We start from the raw sequence: 22,300 nt of genomic DNA on the forward strand, positions 1-22,300 counted from the left end.
AAGTTTAACTATTTTTGTGATATCAATCTCATATTTTCTTTCTGGTTTCTTAGTGTTTCTTATGAATTCCTTTTCCCGTCTGAAAGCTTAATAAATATAAACTACAATTTTTCTAATATTTGTTAGAGTTTTGAGTTTTATGTTTGACACTTTAAAACATCTGGAAGAGATTTTGTGTATGAAGAAACACAGGATATTTTTATTTATTTATTTATTTTGACAATTATCCAAGTACTATTTCACTGCTAGTCTATCCATTTTCAACTAACTTGAATGCTAAATGTTTTACAAACTAAATGCCATAGGATACAGAGTTCCCCTTCTGGAATCTTTAATTCATACCTGATGACTATATAGGTAGTCCTAATTTATTATACTTGTTGGCTCTTACGTAGCCTTGTTTCTTGTCTATATTGTGAGTTTTGATTGTGAGCTCATGTTCACTGGAACTTTATCTTCGGGATTTTATTGAGGCCCCAGCTGAAGCTACATTCCTCCAGAGAGGATTTATATTTTGCTTCTACTAGTCATTTACCAAACTGGATCCATTTTAAATTAATATTAAAATTCCTTAATAGTTTCCTGTCTGTAACATAAATAAAACTAATGGACTACCTGTTCTGACACCATCTCCCATAGTGCAGTATGTCAGCCTTAGGAATGGAAGATGAAGGTATTCAAGCAACGAGTCAAAAGTATTGTGACTTGATGGTATAAAATAGGTTTGAAGGTGGCGTATCAAATTCTTCCCTGATGTTTATGAAAAGCAATGGTCCTACCAAGTCACTAGAGAATGATTACATATCCCCTAATAAATCTGGAACTATCTAGAATTTTAAGTGCTGAAATATTAGACCAAATAAACTATTAAAGAGAATGAGTTTGGCAAGTAAGGATTTTTTTTTTTTTTTTTAACAAATGGAACAACTGGTTCTTTGTCTTAGGCAATACAAAGTTTACGGTATTTTCTAAGAATTTCTGAGACCCCCTGGTTAGGACTTTGTGTACTCTTCTAATTGAGGCCTCATATCTATTTCATCAGTTTGATGTTGCAAATAAAGAATCCTAAATGTGACATGCAGAATTTATTTATAGAACATTATTTTAGCCCCATCCCCATATTTATAGATGTGGAAAAAGAGTCAAATATAGAATCATGTAGCTCTTCACAAAGAGAAAATTTCATGTGCTATTATTTTTTGTGTTTCACATTTATTATTAATAGGTTGTTATTCTTATAATTCATCACGGACACTACATATTTTAAAGGGCATGTGAAGCTGCATTAACCAGGAATAAGAAGTTATGACCATAAGTTAAGTATTTATAATTAATTTTGATTTCAAGTAAATAAGGTATTTCTAATATTAAATATCCATAAAAATTGTACAGAGAAAACCCACATTTTTAATCAGAGTATTTGGCTCAAAATCTGAAAATACAATTACATTACAAATTTCATAAACCTTGAAAAATGAATTTAAAAAAATTGTTAATTACTGAATACTCTTGGTGGCTTTTTGTCCTCTTCCCATATCTGGGGATGTCTAGAGTTTAGGATTGGCCCTAGAATGTTAGTTTTCTATCATGGTGAAAAATAGCCAAATACTCGACTCCTTCAATTTTGTAAACATTTTTAAAACATGTCAATGAACATTTTAATCAACTCTGAAAGCACAAAAGTCAAGTGTTCCCTTTTCATTTAAAACTGGCATCCTTCTTAATCTGGCAGCTGAGTGTAATTAACCTGAACTGTTTTACTCTCAGCTTAGAATCTAGAACTTTCTCTTGCCCTACCTCATGGGATAGAAAGGCATTTATTGAATTGCTAAGCATCAAACATATGAAAGCATCCCTATTTCCTCCCAGATTCCTTACTTTCAATGCTCCTTCATGATTTTGCTAGATCTACCTGGAATTTTCACCCTTCCTTCTCAGTAAATGTTTGCTGAATTTATGGATATTGCTACTGCTTCCTTTCTGTGTTTGTTTCTGACACCAAAAAACCCCCCCAAAAAACCAAAAAACAAACAAAAACAAAAACAAAACAGTTCTTTAATAACTGGACTCTAGCTACTTCTCAAAAGCTTCATAGAACTGCTTTATTGTTTTTTCCATTCTCCTCTCACTTTTTTCCCTCCTTTCCTGTTTCATTCTCTCTGTGTCTCTTTCTCGTCCTCCCTCCCTGTCCTCTCCTCTCCCTCTCTCTTCCTTTCTTCTTTCCTTCTTTCCTTTCATTCAAAATCATTGCCCCAATGCATTCTCTTAGTCATGTGCTAATCCTTAGTGACAGGGTTTTTTGTCCTTAAACCCAACTAGGATTGCATCACCAACACCTGTCACCAAATTTGTCCAGTATGGACCTACTGCATTCGTGAACCTCTAACGTTGCCTTTATTTTGGAACACGGGTGGTCATATGAGCTGTGCCAACCTGGATAAACACATTGAATCATAAACTCAGTTTAAGATGTGGGGTTCTTGTGTTTCACCTTTGTGCTAACATTCTAATTTCAAACCTATTAGGTAATTCTCTAGTCCCTTTCCCTAGAATAACCAGTTCCTTGTTTGGCTCCCATGTATGGACTCCACCTCTTCAGCCAGCCCTGTGATTCTGCCTGTACTCCTTGCCTCCTGTCTGGATCTGTCCTCTGGAGACCACAATAGAGAAAAAAATACCCCAAATGTGCAAGACACAAATTGAGGAACAAAGGGAGGAGTAGTTCCATACACTTTGTACTGGCGACAGTGGTTAGGTATAAGGGTTCTATTGATGTGTATCTTCCCTCTGCTTTAAGTAACTGCATAGAAACTAGCAGAATAGTTGCTCCAACGATGGGGAAGAATATTACCCAGGGAGGATTCTGCCCCAAATCTTCCTGAATATCATCAAAATATAACTTTTTATGCTTTTAAGAATGAAAGAAAGGGCAAAATATTTTTTTCAAGTCTTAGCTTAAATGTCACCTTTTTGTTGTGGCTGATCATGACCATTCTAACAAAAAATGCAAACCTCCACCATGCCTCATCCCCTCTATCACAGTCTGTATTTTCTATAGAACTTATTACCTTCTGGTGTGTAATTTATTTCTTCATTATTTTTATTGTTAACGGTGTGTTTCTGCCTATTATAATACAGGTCACACAAAAGCAGAACTTTTCTGTGTGTGTGTGTGTGTGTGTGTGTGTGTGTGTGTGTGTGTTTTATTCACTGATGTACCCAAGCACATAGACTAGTACCTGGCAGATTTAGGCACTCAATAAATATTTACAGAGTGAATGAATAAATGGACAAATGAAAATACCACATCAAAAATGTTCTTTAGGGATAGATATACATTCTGACTCTATAATGAGAATATTTAGAAATAACAGTTCTTTCCAGTTGCAAGGAGGTAAAATGAATGAATTAGTTTCAAGAGGGATATTTATATTTGTTGTTCTCTTTCTTTGATGGCATCATGTTTTAAAATTAAGTATGACCATACACAAGCTCAAAATGAGGTCCTGGGATTTTGATTATTAATCAATGGAAATTTTCCAGCATTCCAAGGTGATGATTTATAGCCTCCATGTGAAAGACCCCATGAATAGACCTTTCATTACAATTTCCTCAGAATAGCAAACTCCCAGCTGCCCCTTCCAGTAGAGCCCATGATTTAACTCTGGAATTTGTTTTGACTCACTGACTATAAAGGCAACTGAAAGGAACATGAGGGAGTCATTGAAAAACTGCAGGTAAAACCCACTTTAAGAAAGAGAGGGGGGAAAAAATCCATCTGAGTAAACAGATGAAACATACCAAATACTTATGATATAACAAAAGGGTTCTTCATTTTGTAAAGGGCATTATCTCAGGATTATTTTATTTTATTTTATTTAAAGATTTTATTTATTTATTTGAGAGAGAGAGAGCGAGCACAAGCAGGGGGAGGGGCAGATCATGAGGGAGAAACAGACTCCCCGCTGAGCAGGGAGCCCAATGTGGGGCTTGATCCCCGGACCCCAAGATCACAACCTGAGCTGAAGGCAGATGCTCAACTGACTGAGCCACCCAGGCACCACTCTCAGTATTATTTTAAATCGTGCTTCACTGACAACATTTTTACTAATGAAAAGTCTCCTATATGAATTAAAATAACACGGCTGTTTTATAGGAGATTGTCTGGGGCATCAAAGAAGATATGGAGCCTGTGTTGGGAGACTTGGGTCCACCACGGTGTTTGTCCAGAGACTAGGTCTAAAACCTGTTGGCTGAGTCTCATTGGACAGAACAAATCAGTCAGAGCAGAACAAATGGTGCTGATGGCCTTCACTGGAGCTGCTCTGTGACTAAATGTCTGATTTATTTATGTTTCCAAATGAAGCCCTTTTTTATTAAAGGAATAGTTCTGTTAATTTTAAATTATCCTCTTACTGCATTTAACTTCGTTGACTTTAGGTATTTAGAAAATGGTTTGCTTCCTGACCTGAGAGGATTCATATTCCCAAGAAAATTAAGCCCTAGACAAGATGTTACAGAGAAATGCATAGCCTCACAGTAGATATTTCTGTTCCAACGATAAAAGCATTATTTTTCAGTATGCTGAAAAGGGAACCCAGGTGAAATGGTTTTTTATTTTATCACTAGGAAATACTACAGAGAGGAGACCGTCACTAGCTCTTGAAGGCAATCTTTTTAATATGTGGATTATTGCTAATGATTTATTTTACAAACATGGATTATCTTTACACTTATCCATATACATTTTAATTAAGGTAAATTTGCAGAGAAAGGATAACTTAAAATGAACAACTAGCATCTGAATCCTTTCCAATGAAAAGGGAGGACAAATTCTTTGGAGAAATGACATCTGCTAAGACTGGGCTGTCCAAAACAGTGACTATTACATTAAATTAATTAGGATTCAGTAAGGTGAACAAATTGCTTGGTCGCACTAGCGATTTTTTAAGTGCTTTATAGCCACCAGTGTGGTAGTGGCTAGTGGTTAGCACATTGGACAGCAGACATATGGAGCACTTTTATAATATAGAAAGCATTTCTCTAAAGTGTCTCTAAAATGATTTTCAATGAAAAAATAAGATAAACAACAATAACTCACACACAAATACATACATTGCTCATACACCAGTATTTCAGAAACACCGATAACGGAAAGGATCCCACCACTTAAAGAGTAGTAGAAAATTAAAAAAAGAAAAAACAGAACCCTCAGTTCGATTTGTAAAATCTATCAGAGAAGATGAATGGCCATTGTAAGGATAAAGAATGAATCTGCTTTAATGGAGCAGAATAAAAAGAAAAATACAGCAGGTAATTTCTAAGGTTTATCACAAAAGCCTTGAAAGAAGGACTTTGAATGTATATTCTATCTGTTAGCACTTTACATGTTGATGACTTAGAAGACTAATATTCAAATTATGGTTTAGGGATTAAAAGTGAAAAGCAGGTAATTGTCATATTAAAACATTTAAACTTGATGGACATTACCCAATCATCTGTGCTATTTGAAGCACCCTTTGATCCAGAATTTTTCTGCAGAAAAAATAAATTTTTTACTCTACATACAGGTAGATCAAACCGAAGTAGATCAAACCATGTAAATCAGTATCTAAGACTCCCATTATCCACTCTCCAACTTACTGGCTTTAAAATGTCTAAAAGAAATTTCACAGATAAGATTTTATATCATTGCAGTACAGTTAATCAAACCATTTATACGAATTTGTTTTTTTCTATTGTATCTATTACATCACCCAGATTTGTCAAATTATGGATTTGTCATGCTTGACATTTAATTTCAAATGAGCCAAGTCTTCCTAAAATCATTGGAACAGCTACCAATTAGAGTACATCCCAAAGATAATGTGAATGGGATGAACCAACATGCACATGAAGCACTACGATTTATTCAACACAAGTATATCGGTAAGGAAAGTGGAGCAAACCTAATAAAGGGTCGTGAAAGCAATTAAACACAACCTGGGAGTGGATGGATCATCAAGCATAGAAGGAAATCTGGGGGGATCCCAGTGCCTTTCTGTGCAGCCACCCAGGACCTGCAGTTGAGGATAAGGGGCAGGGACTAATCCAACAGCCATTGCTATTCCTGAGTCCTGAGATGCATCCTTTGATCAATTTGCATTGATTTTACTAAATTCTAAGAATGCAGGTCATTAGGTAGCTACATTGTGATGATCTATTGAAGTTTCTTTCCAAGATTCTACTGTTTATGAAAGAGCTATAAATAAATATTGCCTTCAAGTATGAAACTCTTGAGGCTACTTAAGATGTTTAGTATGTGAGCCATCACAGTTACTCATATAATCCTACACTCTGACATCTTTGTTACCACATTTTATTCAGACACACATGTTTATATTATTGGAATAAATTCTCTTTGCAGCAGAATAGTAACATCAATGTACTTTTTAGCTGTGTAGGTTTTGTCAAGCTCATACAAAGCCTGTCAAAGCTAACTATAAGTATTAGAAGGGCTCATACTTGTCCCACCTAAGATAGAAATTTTGGGCACCATGGAAGAGTTAAAAGGATCCCATAATGAAGGAGTTTCTTTCTTTTACCAGTAGTGACACATAGAAATTACAGTTCTTGTGCATTGTACAGATAAAATAAAAGTTAGCTGCTATGATCATCCCTAGTGCCGTTTTCCCACCCTGTGTTTTTCAGTTTAGCTCTTGATAGTTTCATTATACCTGGAAATTTAAACCTGAGGTCACTCTTAAATTTAAGTCATATCTTGACACTCAATAATGGTTGCCGTCCAGAATACCTTTTTTAGGTGTGTAAAATAAAGAGGCTTTTGAAAATCTTTGCATGGGAACCTAAGAAAACAGAGAGAAGTGAGGCAGGATGAGTGAAGGTGTTTATCTCCTGTATTACTGGCCAGTTTGCCAACCTCATCTTTGCCTCCCTATGCTAAGATCTCCACAGGCCAGCATCATCTGAACATAAATCATTCTTAAAGCTTCCCTTTTTTGGCCTCTGCTAATCTGATTCTATTGCATTCTGCCAAGTGCTCGTAAAGTTGAATCACAAGCCTTAAATATGTGGAGTAAATTTCTTAAGACTGATACTAAGCATATGAGGATATCAATTGGGTATACAAAAATTAACTGAAAATGAAAACTAGAAATTGAGATCCCAAATTACCTGTATTTAGAAATCCATGTCCATCCAGTTCATCATTAGCAAACTCCCTTTTATTCTTCCCACACCCACCTCCCACTCCAAATTACAATACTCAATCAATTGGAATCAGAATGGGCTGAACCATATGTAAATTATCCAGAAGTGCATAATGTTTCTCAAACTTTAATGTGCACATGAATTATCTGAGGATTCTGTTAAAATGTAGATTCTGGTTTGATAGGACTGGTATGGGGCCCAAAGTTCTGCATTTCTAATATGCCTCTAGGTGATGTTGATACTCTGATTCACAGATGACACTTTGAATAGCAAAGTTTTAAAGCAGAGCATTATTGGCTTTCCCAAATTGTGAACTGCTTCCTATATTCCACACTTCTCATGTTGACTCGCAACTTCATATCCTAAAAGTTGTACTAATTATGACCTTTCACAAACATCAGAAATACTATAATATGCATTACTTGGCTAAAATGAAAAAAAAAAAAAACAACAAAATGTGACTAATCAGAAATGATAAATGATATCTGTATTTTCCAATTAATTATTTATACTTCACTTCTGTCATAGTTGAAAATTTTATTAATAGTGCAATTTCTAACATATGAGCTATTAACTTTTTAATGACATTTGTAAAACATTAATCAAATTTATGAGGTTTTCTCCTAAATTATGACACTCTCATGTCAATTTTTATTCCAAATTCATTAAGCATATCTAGTTTAATTGTCTGAAAAAAGAGATGCTGAAGGCATTTTTAATTTTGCCATTGAAAGTTACTTATATTTTATCCTTTTATTATCCCACAGACAGAGAGACAAATATGTCTCTTTTCTTTTCACAAAAGGAACAGTTAGATGTTAGTCAAATAACTGTTCAAAAAGCCTAATACTGAAAAGGCTTATTGTGCTAGTTTATAATCAATTAAAATACACTTTATTTAGTTTTAAAAATTAAAGTAAATATAATATAGATAGAAGTATTTAAATATACCTCTATTTTTCCTAAATTGTGTTTCTTGAGCTATATTCTCTCATTTTTTCTTCTTAATTTTTAAAACAAAATCTTCAATATTTTCTTATTAACCACTCATGTTGTACAATACATGATCCCAAGAAATCACATCAAAATATTATGCTAACCTTCAAAGATGTGGCCGTGACCACTTTCAGGTGACATCTTGTCAAAAGATGTTTCCTTGCCTTTCTTGTCTGAATCATTCACAGAATCATCAGACTGGGTCCCAGGGTGACTCTTAAATGTTGGTGAACGTAAACTTCTCTCACTTTCCACTTCCTGTTAGAAGACATTAAAGGGATGTGCATTAAAAGCTATCAATGGGAAACAGATATGATTTTCAGGGGGGTTAGAAGGCAGGAATGAGAGAGGAGGGGGGGTTCCCATGACTGATGTTTCCAATATGCTTTGGGTAAAATTTTGATAACTTAGCCAAGAATTGCAAACACATATCTGACACTTAGTTTACTTTTCTGCCACTAGTTCCGCTTCTGAATTAGCTTTTCTTTCATGTGGCTTTTTTGCTCTCATAAATGAGAGAAAGTGGAAATAAGGGTCACAATACAATGTAATATCTGTTAATAGATGCAACTGCCTAAGACAAGAGAAATGCCCATGAGGGACTTCAGAAAAATAGCAATATATCGACATTATATGTTTAAGACAGAAGGAAATGAGTTTTTTTCTTTTAAATGTCTTGCTCATCCCATAATAATAATCTTAGTTAATTACAGAGCTCCCAAATTACAAACCCATTCAGCCACCATATAGTAAGTAAGTTTAGCAATTCATAAAGATTGTGAAATTACTTCTTTGAGATAGTGACTTAAAATCGAAGCAATAGAAGTTTCCCAAAGGAAAAAACAATAAAGGATATTTCAGATAGAGGGAATCTAGTGTTCCTTATTTTATAGATTAAATAATAGAATCTAATAAAACAAACCACATCAATCAGACTAATTATTTTGAATAAAAAATTGTAAAAAGCTAGTAAATGAGCTAAGACAGCTTGAAAAGCAAATTTTTTTTAAAAATCAAGTAATATATTGAAAATTGTCTCAATAGCTACTCATAAGTCTTAGATTTTTGTATATGAAGTTATAGTTTCTAAACAACAGCAATTCAAACAACGATGTGACGAATTGCTCTTCACTTTCATCACATTTAAAATATACTGGAATGAATGAGTTAAGTTTGAGAGACAGCCAAAAACTCTAAAACATTTCTTAGAATAGACACACTTTCTATGTCTATGATAGGATGTAAAGGCAAGGCTTTTGGAAAATAACTGTTTAGCATGCTTATGTTTTCTAATTTTCACATCCATTTACATATATATTATCATATCAAATGTATATATCAATATATAATTAGAAAATAGTGGTATGCATTTAATCATCTCATCTTCACTCTCCAAATACATCATGTATACTACCTTCATTACTGTGAACTTGGTCTGGAACGAAAAACATTTACAGGAGAAAAACAGAGGAAAGGAGTTTCCATTTTTTCAGGGCACTGCCCTGAACATTTGTGCTTGCAACTATTATAAAAAACCCAAAGGTCCATAATGGTAGTGATGTTTATGCTGTTGAGACACAATGTCAGACAGGCCTGGCATGTGGGTGTGAGCTCCTTAGCTGGGGAACACGCAACGTCCTCACCTCAGTCCATTCTGGTATCCTCTCCCACTGTCATGCAAAGTGATTGCTATGAACTGGATGCAGTATTCATCCACTTTTGTTTCAGCAATTTAACCAAAATCTTAGCATCAGCAAAAATAAATAAATAAATAAGATAAAGAGAAAATGAAAATGATTCCTGTTCAGAAAATTTTGTTTTGACAAAGGGTAGAATGCTAAATACGGTCCATGGACCCAGTTGATGACATGAAAAGATCATCTCTCTGTTTAATATAGAAACATGGTAATGTGATTTGGTGAAACTGTTTAAGAAAATATCTCAGCCAGTGATGACACTAACTTATGCTATATTGGTGTTCTCAACTTCAAATTCACAAATACCAAGAATACATCATATGCCGTGGTGGTAAAAGACCCCACAGTCAATATATGAATGCAGTAGACCTGCTTCCCAGCCTTGACCTTCAGATCCAAATCATTCTGTGACAAGTTCCTTAGAGTAAATTCCTTAAGTCAAGTGGGAGAGAGGGGTTTGTGTAGGGGCATAAAACATCTTAGATAAGATTGAACTGAGCTGTCTCTAATTACAGCAGTGATCTGCTTTAATCTCTTTTAATCTGTTTTATGCACTGTCTCCACAAAAGATTTACTTTAAGTAAAAATCAGCACGCTTAAATAAATGCAAAAAACACCAGGTTAGAGGGAAAATAATGCAGCACTTGACGTTGAGAAACTTGGATTCAAGCCCTCTCACTATTTATGAAACTGTGTGGCCTTGTTTGAGTTCCTTGATGTATCTGAGACTAAGTTTTCTCATATGCTATGTAAAGAGATTTAGTCACTAAATATCTAACATTCAACAACCAACCATCTGTAGTGTAATTTTATTTGAAATAAAACAAAATAAAAAGTTATTATTCATCTTTTGTAGCTTCCACTCTAGTGAGGGAGACAATGATACAGCACATAAATCAATGTAAATATGCAACTATGTACAGATCAGGAAAGAGAAGTATCTAAATAGTGAGTGTCTAATTTGGGGGAAATAACCTGCTGAGAAAGGTCATGCAAAACTCCCCTGGGGAAAAGATCTGCAGCTGATATTTGAAGGAGAAATGGGGCTTAACTAAGTGAAGAACTTTCCAGGAGGCGAGAACAACATGTGCAAATGTCCTGGGGTGAGGGGAAGCTCAGTAGATAGAAATGAGACTGAAGCAAGGAGCCTGAGAGACAACAAGATGCTGGATGACCTGCAGGGGTAGGTAGAGGCTAGAATATGATCTGGAGGGCCATATTAACTATTGTGGTCCTAATGAAATGGGGAATTACTGAAGAATTTTAAGCAAGTGTATATGTGTGTGTGTGTGTGTGTGTGCGTGCGCGCACACACACACACATGCATATGCACACATGACATAATCAAGTCTGTATTGTGAAAAGCTCAGTCTTCCTCTAGAGTAGGTTTTTTCAACATTGGCATCATTGACATTTTGAAACAAACAATTCTTTGTTATGGGGGCCTATTCTGTGCATTGCAGTATATTTAACAGCATTTCTTGTTTCTACCCACTAGATGCCAGTATCACTACCCCCCACAGTCATGACAATCAAAAGTGTGTTCATATATTGCCAAATCTTGTGCAGGGAGCAAAATCACCCCTGTTTGAGGATAGTTCTAGAGTAAGATAGACTGGAGGAAGGTCAAAATATACATGGGAAGATCAGTGAAGAGCCTGTGACTGTGCTCCAGGCAAGCAATGTCCATCTTGGACAGAGTGGTGATGGAGATAGAGAGAAGTGAACTAAGTTGAAGGCTATGATGCAAAACTGACAAGGTTAGCTAACAGATTGAGTCTGAGGAGAGAGAATTTCATTTTTCTTTTTGGCAAATACAACGAAAGATATTGTAGTGCCATTAAACAATGTCAAAACACCAGAAGAAGGCTGGTTTGGGACAAAAGACAGATCATGAGTTTGGCATCAAGATGTCCAAATGGCATTTGGATGTGTAGCCTTGGAGCTTAGAGGCGAGGTCCTAACTGAACAAGCAATTTGTGAGTCATCTGTCTTTTAGTGGTAATGGAAACAATGGATGTGGATGAACTTGCTTCGAGTGTGATGAGAAACAAGTCCAGGACCAAGCCCTGAAAAAGGCTGACATTTAATTTTATAGTAGAGGAGCAAAATCAGACAAGAAGAAAGAAGAAAATCAGAAGGAAAGGATATCTTCAACAATATTGAACTCTTATTGAGAGTGTAAATTTGGTAGGGACTTAAATATATCCTTTCTTTTTAGCCACATGAATATAAACTGTTGAGCAAAATGATTTTGGTGGAAGTAAAAAGGTTGGAAGGCAGATTGTAGTGGGTGAAGGATTGACTGGGAGACAGTGAGTGTAGATAACTTCTTGAATAATTTAGTGTTAAAGTGGAAAGGAGAAATAGAGCAATAACTTGAAAGACATTTTGTGTAGTTTTGTCTTAAAGGGAGGGACTGCATATGTTGAAAAGCCAACTGGAAGGATTTAGTGAGATGGAGAGTTTGGCGGTACAGAAGAGAGATGGAAAAATAACGATGTAAAACTCCTGAGAGGGGCAAGAAGATGGAACCCAACGCATAGATAGACATATAACCCAAAGATAGAGAACATAAGGCATTCCCATTATGACTGAGGGGAGGGAAAGTGACATTAATGTATATATAGATAATCTGTATGCTTGGTAGCCTCAAGATAAGCACACTCCTGTCTGACATAATTTATTTTCTCTGATAGGATGTGAGGTCTGATGAAAGTGGGAGGAGTATTTGAAAAGAATAAAGAAAGTTTAATTTCGTTGCTGTGGGGAATGGGGAAGTGAGATAGCAGACAGAGATGACCAGGGCTAATGCAGCACTGGGAGCTCATCTGGGGTTGGTGATATTAAATGTACAGGGCTACACATAGACCCTGTTAAGTGACTTTGTCTGAAAATTCTCCACAGTTCTACTTCAGGCAATGAGAAAGTAGGGAGCTGAATTCAGCCAGGTAGAGGTTTTGTGAGGAAAAAATAAAAAGAAAATGTGTGTTGCCGGGTAGGCTAAGGTCCACGTGGAGGGCAGGCACAAGAGAATGTAGGTTACTATTAAGACAATTAAGAGAGTGACTGGGAATGATACACCATGGAATGTAAGATGGATTAAAAGGGAAGAAAGTAAAGGAAGGGTACATTGGAAGACAGTAAAAGGATCAAAAGACTGAAATCGTGGTGAATTTAAAGACCGTTTGTACTGTGAATACTTGGCAAAGCAAATTGGAAAGAGAGGAGACCAAGATGTCTGCTTTAGTGATTTGAGAAATAGAACAGTTACAATGACTAGGATCTGGTCATGACCACTAAAATGGAAGCAGAGGGGGTAAAGGAGTAAGTCATTAAATAGGAGAAAAGCTAAAAACTCAGAGGCTATCCTGGTGTCTCAGGATAATGGAATGGCTTGGAAGGCAGAGAAAGACTGTAAGTTAAGTGTCAATACTTCTGGAAAACAAGGGAAACAACCAAAATTTAATAAGTAACAGTGATGAAGGGGGACAAGGGAGTACATCTGACTGGCGTGATTCTCAAATGAGTCAAGTTTTTAACAAGAGAGTGGGAGAGAAATGGTTAGAAAAGACAATGGCCTCAAATTACATGAGGATTCAGGGATAGTGGTGTTTTCAGGGATAGCCATGTTTCTTTTAAGCATGAAGGTAGAGGAAGCATTTAGAGAATCTTATGGTACAGAAGAGGTTGCTCATTATGGAGAAGTAATACCAGAAGCACTGGTGGAAGCTCTGGCTTAAATAACATCTAAATAAATAAAATCTCTCAATAATGTCTATAATCTTTTCTAGCTTTAAGACACCTTGAAACCAGGAAAATATGGAAAACTTAAGCTTAAAAGAGAATGAGATAAGTTTTTTGTTATTTATGTACATTTCTTTCTTTAACATAATGTATAATTATAATCTTAGAAGATAAATTATATATTTTTTTATAATATGAGAATGGAAAATGACAACCTTTAATCATGAGCTAACATTTACTTCACAAGAGATCATAGAGCTATGTAGGATCATCTAAAATGCTCAGAACATCTTACCAGGCATTTCAAAAGAAAATGGTTTGCCTTATTACCTTATATTTTTTCATCTTAGTATGAATCCATGAGTGAAGAAGTCACTGAGGAGGGAGGGGGTGAAAGATGAGCATGGACTAATAAAATGAAAATGTTTGGACTTGTCTATATTTAAAATGCTGAGCTTGCTCATGTACATTCCCAAACTCAGTGGTTTCTTGCCTTTAGAGAAATAAAAATGTTGAAAAAGGCAAATGTAGGAAGTTTTATGCCGACATAAAGAAAAGGACAGAAAAAAAGAAAGGGAAATTACCAAAACACAAGATACAAGAAAAGAGATCTCTTCATAATGAATTCTTTTACACTGTGGGGAAAAGGAGGACTCCAATCATGGCTTGAACAGTGCATGAATGAATAAGAAGATTGTTGTTGCTGTTTTTAATATTTTATTTACTTATTTGAGAGAGAGTGAATGAGGGAGAGAGAGAAAGAGAGAGAGCACTTGGGGGGGGGCGGGGTGTGGAGGGAGAGGGACAAGCAGACTGCCTGCTGAGCAGGGAGCCTTATGGAGCTCAATCCCAGGACCCTGGGATCATGACCTGAGCTGAAGGCAGACACTGAACTGACTGAGCCACCCAGGCGCCCTAAGAAGTTTGTTTTATATTCCCTTCTTCCCAGTCCCTTTCCTGGAAGACTTTGACTCCTCCCTCTTTGTACTAAAAGTATCCCTTCCTTCATAACCCAATGCAGTGCAGCCTCCTCTATGAAGCTCTTTCAATCATTCATTCTATACTCATCTTTCATTCATTCAAAATATTTTTTGAACATTTAATATGTCTTAAGAACTATTCTAGGCACTGTGAATACAAAGATAATTAAGGTGCAGTTTGGGTCCTCAAGAAGCTCATAGTCTAGTGGCAGAGAAAGATATACCAATTGAGCCTTATAGTACAAAAATGAGTGTGTAATAATAAGGAAACATAGGCATCCTGGACACACAGAAGGAGGATTCCTGGGTCAGAGAAAACTTCCTGAGGGAAGTTATATCAGAGCTGAATCATGGGCTGGAGTTGAACTCCATCCTGTAGGTAACAGGAAACCTTGAACGTGAATCAAATAGGAGTGATTTATACTTTAGGTAGATATATTTCTCAGCTATATGAAAAATAAATACTAATGGGATAAGAGGGCAACATCATATAGGGTAAGTGTAATAAGAAATTTATTAAAATTCCAACCAAGAGACAGAACACGCCTACAATAGAATACTGAGACAGAGGAGTAGAGAGAGAGAGAGAGAGAGAGCACATGAAAAAAAAAATATGTGAGCATAAAGTTAGTAATTTGTAGGATAAAGTAATTTGTAGGAGGATTGGAAAAAGTCTAGCATAACTCATAATCTAATTTGATGGCTCTATGAAACTAATACAACAAGATGAATCTCTTCCCCAAAACAATCAGTGCCTCAGTGAGGTGAAGGTCAATTTCAGGTTTCCTTCTGGACCCATTACAAAGTTCAAGGTCATCTAGGAAGGATCCTGGGACATCAAGCATATGCCAAACCCTCAGTTTTGAGGCAGTACTACTCTGGATGAAAGCCACAGGGGAGTCTCACAAACATATAGTCCCCTGTTCCTCCCAATATACATTTCACACATGAACGTGAAGCTGAACTTTTTCATGGAAACACTGATAAAGAACAACAGAGTTATCTTGGTTTAAAAATGATGCCTAGGTTTCATTGTTGAGGGTCTGGCTGTGAATGAAGTTTTTGACATGTTGAATATCAGTTTTTCATGAGATCTCCCGATGAAGATACCCAGGAGGCAGTTAGATTTCTCAAAAGAGAAGTCTGTGCTGTAGTGAAAGATTTAGGACTCATTAGCAAGAAGGTGATAGTTATAATAGTAAGAGTCTATTAAATTATCCAATTAGAGTATGTAAAGTAAGTGCAGAGAGCTGAGAAAAGAAGCTCAGTGGCATTCAAGGGACAGACAAAGGAAGAGCATGTGGGGAGGCAATAGAGGAAGAACAGTCAGAAGCAGGGCCACCCCCAGCCCACACGGTGCCTCTGTGTGAATTGGTAAAAAGATGCCTCTTCCTCAACACACATTACTCCATCTGTCAGAAAGTTGTCACAATATACTGATTTTGTTAGATCAGAACATGTTACTGCCACCTGCTGGAGATTGTTCTAATAGGTAGGCCACTCTACCTTATTTTTGAAATGCACCTCTTTCCCTTAGATGTGTGACCTTGGATAGCTTACAGTCTGCACAACTATATATGTACACTCCTCAAGGAAGAGTAAAAGCCGTGAACACCAAGGATGTAGGGCATTTTATTTATTTATTTATTTTTAAAGATTTTATTTATTTATTTGACAGAGAGAGACACAGCGAGAGAGGGAACACAAGCAGGGGGAGTGGGAGAGGGAGAAGCAGGCTCCCCGCGGAGCAGGGAGCCCGATGCGGGGCTTGACCAGGACCCGGGATCATGACCTGAGCCGAAGGCAGACGCTTAACGACTGAGCCACCCAGGCGCCACCATGGATGTAGGGCATTTTAAAGGCATCAGCGAGCTTAGAGAAAAATATCCCCTCGTTTGGGCAATTATGAAGTGACCTAGGTAAAAACCATAGAAGGAAAACTGTATAAGGTAGTTGGTTTAGAAAGGACTGATAATGAACAGAGAGAATGATATAGATACCTATCCCAATCCTGAGGAATTTGAATTTTCATCATCATCATCATCATCACCATAATAATAGCAAAACAATAATAGCTAGACAATATTGAATACTCATTACATATTAGGCACTGTTTTAAGCACTTTTCATGTATTACATTCATGTAGTCATCATTTCAGCTCTATGAGAAGGTCCTTTTATCCCCATTTTAAAGCTGATGACACTCAGGCTCATAGAAGGGGATGGACAAGGGCACAGAAGGTGAAGGTAATATGGAGATGCGTAGGGAGTGGGAAGGAGATCAGTGCCTTGAGCCTCGGTGGTCTTTCTCATCTCTGAAGAAAGCTCATGATGAGTTATGTGAGGAAAGGCAGAGGGTAGTTTTCCCATAAGACCCAATTTGGATTCAGAAGACCAGAGTTCAATATGGAGCTCCTCCATTTAATAACAAAGTTACCTTGGCCAACTCTTAACATCCTTGAGCCTCAGGTTCCTCATCAGAAAAATGAAGACAACTACTGTCTACCCAGGTTTACAGTACTTTCATAGGAATTGCTGCAAAGCAACAACAGTAGTCCTCATTCACATGCTCCTGGGCAATGTCACCTTCCACTCCCTTGTCAAGAAGTAGTCTCTTTCTCTGCCTCTTCGAGTCAGGGTAGTCTTTTGGCAGCTTTCCCTAATAAATACAGCAGGTGTGCTTACAACTGATTACCATGGAGTAAAAGCCCTGGAGGAGGAGAGGAAAGGAGAGGAGAGGAGAGGAGAGGAGAGGAGAGGAGAGGAGAATAGGCAGCACATGCAGATACGCAAATGAAGAATCCTTGCAGCTTCCGCCAAGTCTCTTGGAATGCTCCTTTCAGAAACCATCACTATGCTTTGAAATGCTCAAACCACTTGGAGACAACATTTGTGGCTGCTTCATTCTATAGCCCCAACTGATTTCCCAGGTGAAAGGAACATCAACTACCTGCAGTGTGTGTGAGCCACCTTGGCTGTTCAGTCCTGTAGAGCCTTCAGATAACTACAAACTATGGCCTTAGCCCACATTAGATGGAAACTGCAGGAAAGGTTCCCAGTAAGAACTGCCCAGTTGAGTCAAGTCAACCCACAGAACCAGGAGAAATAAAAATAAATTGTATTAGGTCACCAAATTTGGGAAGTGGCTTGTTATACAGCAATAAATAGCCAGAAAATAATATCCTTACACATAAGTATCTATCCAATTGTTCAGCTTGTGTGGCCCTCATTTTTCTACTCAGACATAAGAAAATGGAGAAAAATATTCCTTGAAGAAATCATAAAGGCTAGCATTTCTTTCTTTTTTTTTTTAAGATTTATTTATTTATTCGAGAGAGAGAGAACACAGGGGGAGGGGCAGGGGGAAAGGGAGCAGACTCCCTGCTGAGCATGGAGCTAGACACAGGGCTCCATCCCAGGACTCTGAAATCGTGACCTGAGCCAAAATGAAGAGTTGGCTGCTTAACCGACTGAGCCACCCAGGTGCCCCAAGGCTGGCATTTCTTTAATGTTACTTTGTGACAAGTGCTCTGCTCTACATACATCCTTTTTATTTAATACTTCTAACAGTACCTTGAGGCAGTTACCTCTATTTTATAGTGAAGAAGCTAAGGTTAGAGAGCTTAAGTGACTTGCCCAAGGCCACACAACAGAAAAAGATAAACCTAGGTCTCAGATGATGGCCTGACTCTAAGTCGGTATTTTTCATTGCCATGTCAGCCTGTCTTGCTAGTCTAGTTTATTTATTTATCTAGTGTAATTTGTCCTGGAAACTGAAGTAATATGGGTTAGAATTGGATGACAGGTGAAATATCAGCTCCATAACAGTTTTAAGTGTGTCTTCTTCCTCCTCATAACTCTCAGCATTATGCCTTATACACAGTGGGCATTTAAGAAACATTGAGCTGAATTTTCAGAATCTCATGACATTTTATATTTGCATAGCATCCAGGACCAGAAGCAAAGGAAATAGGCCAATACAATAATTGGATGGGGAGATCATAATGATTGTCACAACATGATCACACTCTAGGTGCATGTCACCCAAGAAAGGCCAAGAGAAATCATGTGGCTTACTCCCTCATTTTAACCACACTTGATAAAGAATTTTGATGTGGGGTTTATCAGCTGGGTTAACTGGGCTGCCTCCTTTCCCAGTAACTTCTCAATAACTTGGCATTTAGAACCTTTTAACCTGGCTGCACCAGGTCCCACTGGTGTGAAGGACCATCCCTCTGGCTGTTCTCAAACAGCATCTGGTATTTCCTGAATCATCTCTGCACTTTCTGCTCCTCCTGTGATCATGTGTACTTGTCTAAAGAGCACTCTCCAATGACCCCACTTGCCATAATTTTCTATAGAAACGATCACTGTCTTTTCCCATGAGGTTCAAGGGCCACTTGCTTTAGGAAGCCTTCCCCTAATGCCACAGCTAAAAGTAATCAATCCCTCCTATGTCAAAACTCCTTAAGCATTTGCAGTCTCCTTAGTGCCCTTTTTCCATTCTGCTTTGTATGCTAGTCATTTTTGACACATCTTGTTTTTCCCATTACACTGTCAGCTCATTAAGGACATGCTTTATTCATCTTTATAGCCCACATAGAATCTAACACATTGCTTTCCTTGAACACTGCAGATACTTACTAAATGTTTGTTGAATGGACTCAAATAATTTGGATTTTATATTCACAAAAAGCATTCAGAAGAAAATACAATCTAAAAATGTCCAAAGATGGGGAAGACATGTCTCATAGAGTGAAAGGGGCAGACATAAAGAAAACAGGCTAACTCCCTTGGGTAGAGAGGGAAAACAAAATTTATGCACGACAAACCACAACTTTATTGCCAATACTTTTAAATGTCCCCTCAGATAGAACTCAGCACCTGAAATGCAAAATAACTTTACCATAATTTTTAAAGCTTTAAACAAAGAAACAAAAATCCATGATATATAAGAGAAATAATAGGAGTACTAAAATTATTGTCTATAAGCGAGAAAATATGCATTTTTCTAAAGCATTATAAAACAATTCCTTTTTTTAAAAAAAAAGGTTCATCAGTTCTCCTGATATTTCTATTTCTCCTCCCAGAATGGGTTTAAATATTAAATAAAAAATAGAAGCTACCATTTTCCAGGGAAGAAAATGTGTCAATAATTTTTATGATTTTCAAATTGCTTTTATCAATCTTTATTTACGGTATGGCCATAAAATCAACATCATACATGTCACTCCTATAGGCACTTTTCCCGAATAGTTCTATAGTTTCCTGTTTCTACTCCTGCGTGCTCAGCATATCTAGCCATGTTAATTAATTCATTTCACTTACTACTGTAATGGGCTGAATGGTGTGTCTCTCCCTAAATTTGTATATTGGAGCTCTATTACCAGGTACCTGAGAATGTGACTGTATTCGGAAATAGGACCTTTAAAGAAATGATTAAGTTAAAATGTGGCCATTTCAGCAGGCCTAATCCAATCTGACTGGTGTCCTTATAAGAAGAGGAAATTGAGACACACAAAGAGATCACAGGGGTGCACATGCACAGAGGCATGACCCCATGAAGAGGTAGCAAGCCAGCGGCCATCTGCAGGCCAAGGAGAGAGGCCTCAGAGGAAACCAACACTGCTGGCACATTGATCCTGGACTTGTGGCCTTCAGAACTGTGAGCAAATAAACTCTGTTGTTAAAACCACCCAGTCAGTGGTATTTGGTTATGGCAGCCCCAGCAAACTGATATGCTCCACTCAGACTGGAGGGAATGATGATATAACTGGTCATTGAATATATCTACTCAAGTTACAAGTTCCTCAGTAGCTTTAAATCAATAGATTTACTTAACTGGTTGTGTCTCATCAGCCAGACTAAAAACTCTTGCTAACTATTACTGATTCTGCCGCCCCCTTACTGGATGAACTTAACAAAACAGCAGTCAAAGTAGTTGCATACTCATATGAATGCACAGTCATCCCACCATGTTTATTCTGCATGGGGTTTAAGGCTCACATGTGATATCAGGTATGCAGGCCCTAGATCCTGAGACAAAGCCACAGGCAAACGTACCCTCGTTATTTTATAACCTCCTGATCAAAGTGAGATACAGTCTTACAATGCTGAATTTTTCAAATACATTCCCACTGTGACTCTGCCTGCATTCTAGTCAACTTTATTAAATTTTGACAGATTTTTAGGTCCTTGGGTGAAATGAATACAAGCACTATCTGGCCCTTGACAAGCCAGCACAAATTAAGGCACAAAGTCCCATAGAGTTTCCTGGTATAAAGACCTAAAGCAAAAGAAACTACAAATGCATAAATAGCATTGACCATCAAGGTCATTCTATGTTTTATTTTTGTGTTACATTTAATTTCTTGTCATTTAATTCTAGATTCACCACTTAAGGCCATTCTTCACTTCGACTTTGGCTCCAGAATGATATCAAGACATCCTGAATTTTATCCCTCTGGCATATTATCCCTAAACCTGACGTGTGCACTACAATCCGCCCCCCCAGCCCGCCCCATCATTTCTTCTGCAGAACTCCTAAAGTGGATGCCATGGCCCTCAGGAAGAAGGCTGTGTCTCCTTGCCATGCATTTTTCTAAAGCATTATAAAACAATTCCTTTTTTAAAAAAAAGTTTCATCAGTTCTCCTGATATTTCTATTTCTCCTCCCAGAATGGGTTTAAATATTAAATAAAAAATAGAAGCTACCATTTTCCAGGGAAGAAAATGCATCAATAATTTTTACGATTTTCAAATTGCTTTTATCCATCTTTATTTACTGTATGGCCATAAAATCAACATCATACATGTCACTCCTATAGGCACTTTTCCCGAATAGTTCTATAGTTTCCTGTTTCTACTCCTGTCTTTCACCTTTTCCACTTAGGAAAGGGGGCTAGAAATGGAGCAGGCATGTACCATGAAATGTTCTCAAAATAAAAGACGGTTTCTTGAGTTTCTATAGATCATCCAGTGTGATGCACCAATCAATCCTTACCATATCGTCAAAGAATTTGATAGGCATATTATTCAAACCAGAGCCTTTTGTTCACAAATGCAACTAGTGGGCAGCCATGTGGCTGCAGACTCAGGAGAATTCAGCCACAGGGACCTCTGTTCTCCACAGAAGCAGGATCAGGTGCTTTCAGAGGATGCTCTCTGGTGCGAGGCCTGTGAGCCGGGACATCCGGGCCAGCACTGTCACACAAACCTCACTTCTGGGGCTGGAACAATGTCGCTATTAACTATGGGTAGTCCTTCAACCTTTCAGACTCCTGTTACACTGTTTCCCTGCAGAATGAGCCTGTTCCTTTTCGCTTCTAGAATGTGCGGATGGGTGAAAACAATTCAGCACATGTTCACCTGCAAAACCTTGTACTGTGCCCTATATGGTTAGATGTCATTATCTCTATTTTCTAGGTAGAGGATATTAAATGCAGAGGTGTTATAATTATAGTCCTGGCTCATACCTCATTTTTGGTTGGGTCCAAAATTATAACTTATACATCTAATTTTTTAAAGAAAATATTCTGCATATGTGCATACATCATTATTTAATATTCTCAGGAGAAAGACTTCAGGGAGAAGAAAAGCTGATTCAAGTCACATGTTCGTGTTCCCTAATTTCTTTAGATTAACTGTTCTCATTTAGAAGCTGGGCATGTA

At 37.3% G+C, this 22,300-nt stretch overlaps 1 protein-coding gene across 1 annotated transcript in view; it reads right to left on the bottom strand.

The window, feature by feature from the left end:
• The window catches only part of XIRP2 (xin actin binding repeat containing 2), a 341,970-nt gene that overhangs the window by 84,335 nt on the left and 235,335 nt on the right, over nucleotides 1–22,300 (bottom strand). Inside the window, exon 3 of the mRNA XM_032408845.1 lies at nucleotides 8,310–8,463. Within this exon, the coding sequence (XP_032264736.1) occupies nucleotides 8,310–8,463 (154 nt within the window). The remainder of the gene's footprint in view (nucleotides 1–8,309; nucleotides 8,464–22,300) is intronic.

The sequence above is a fragment of the Phoca vitulina genome, unplaced genomic scaffold (assembly GCF_004348235.1).
Source record: "Phoca vitulina isolate PV1807 unplaced genomic scaffold, GSC_HSeal_1.0 scaffold1, whole genome shotgun sequence".
Classification (NCBI taxonomy): domain Eukaryota; kingdom Metazoa; phylum Chordata; class Mammalia; order Carnivora; family Phocidae; genus Phoca; species Phoca vitulina.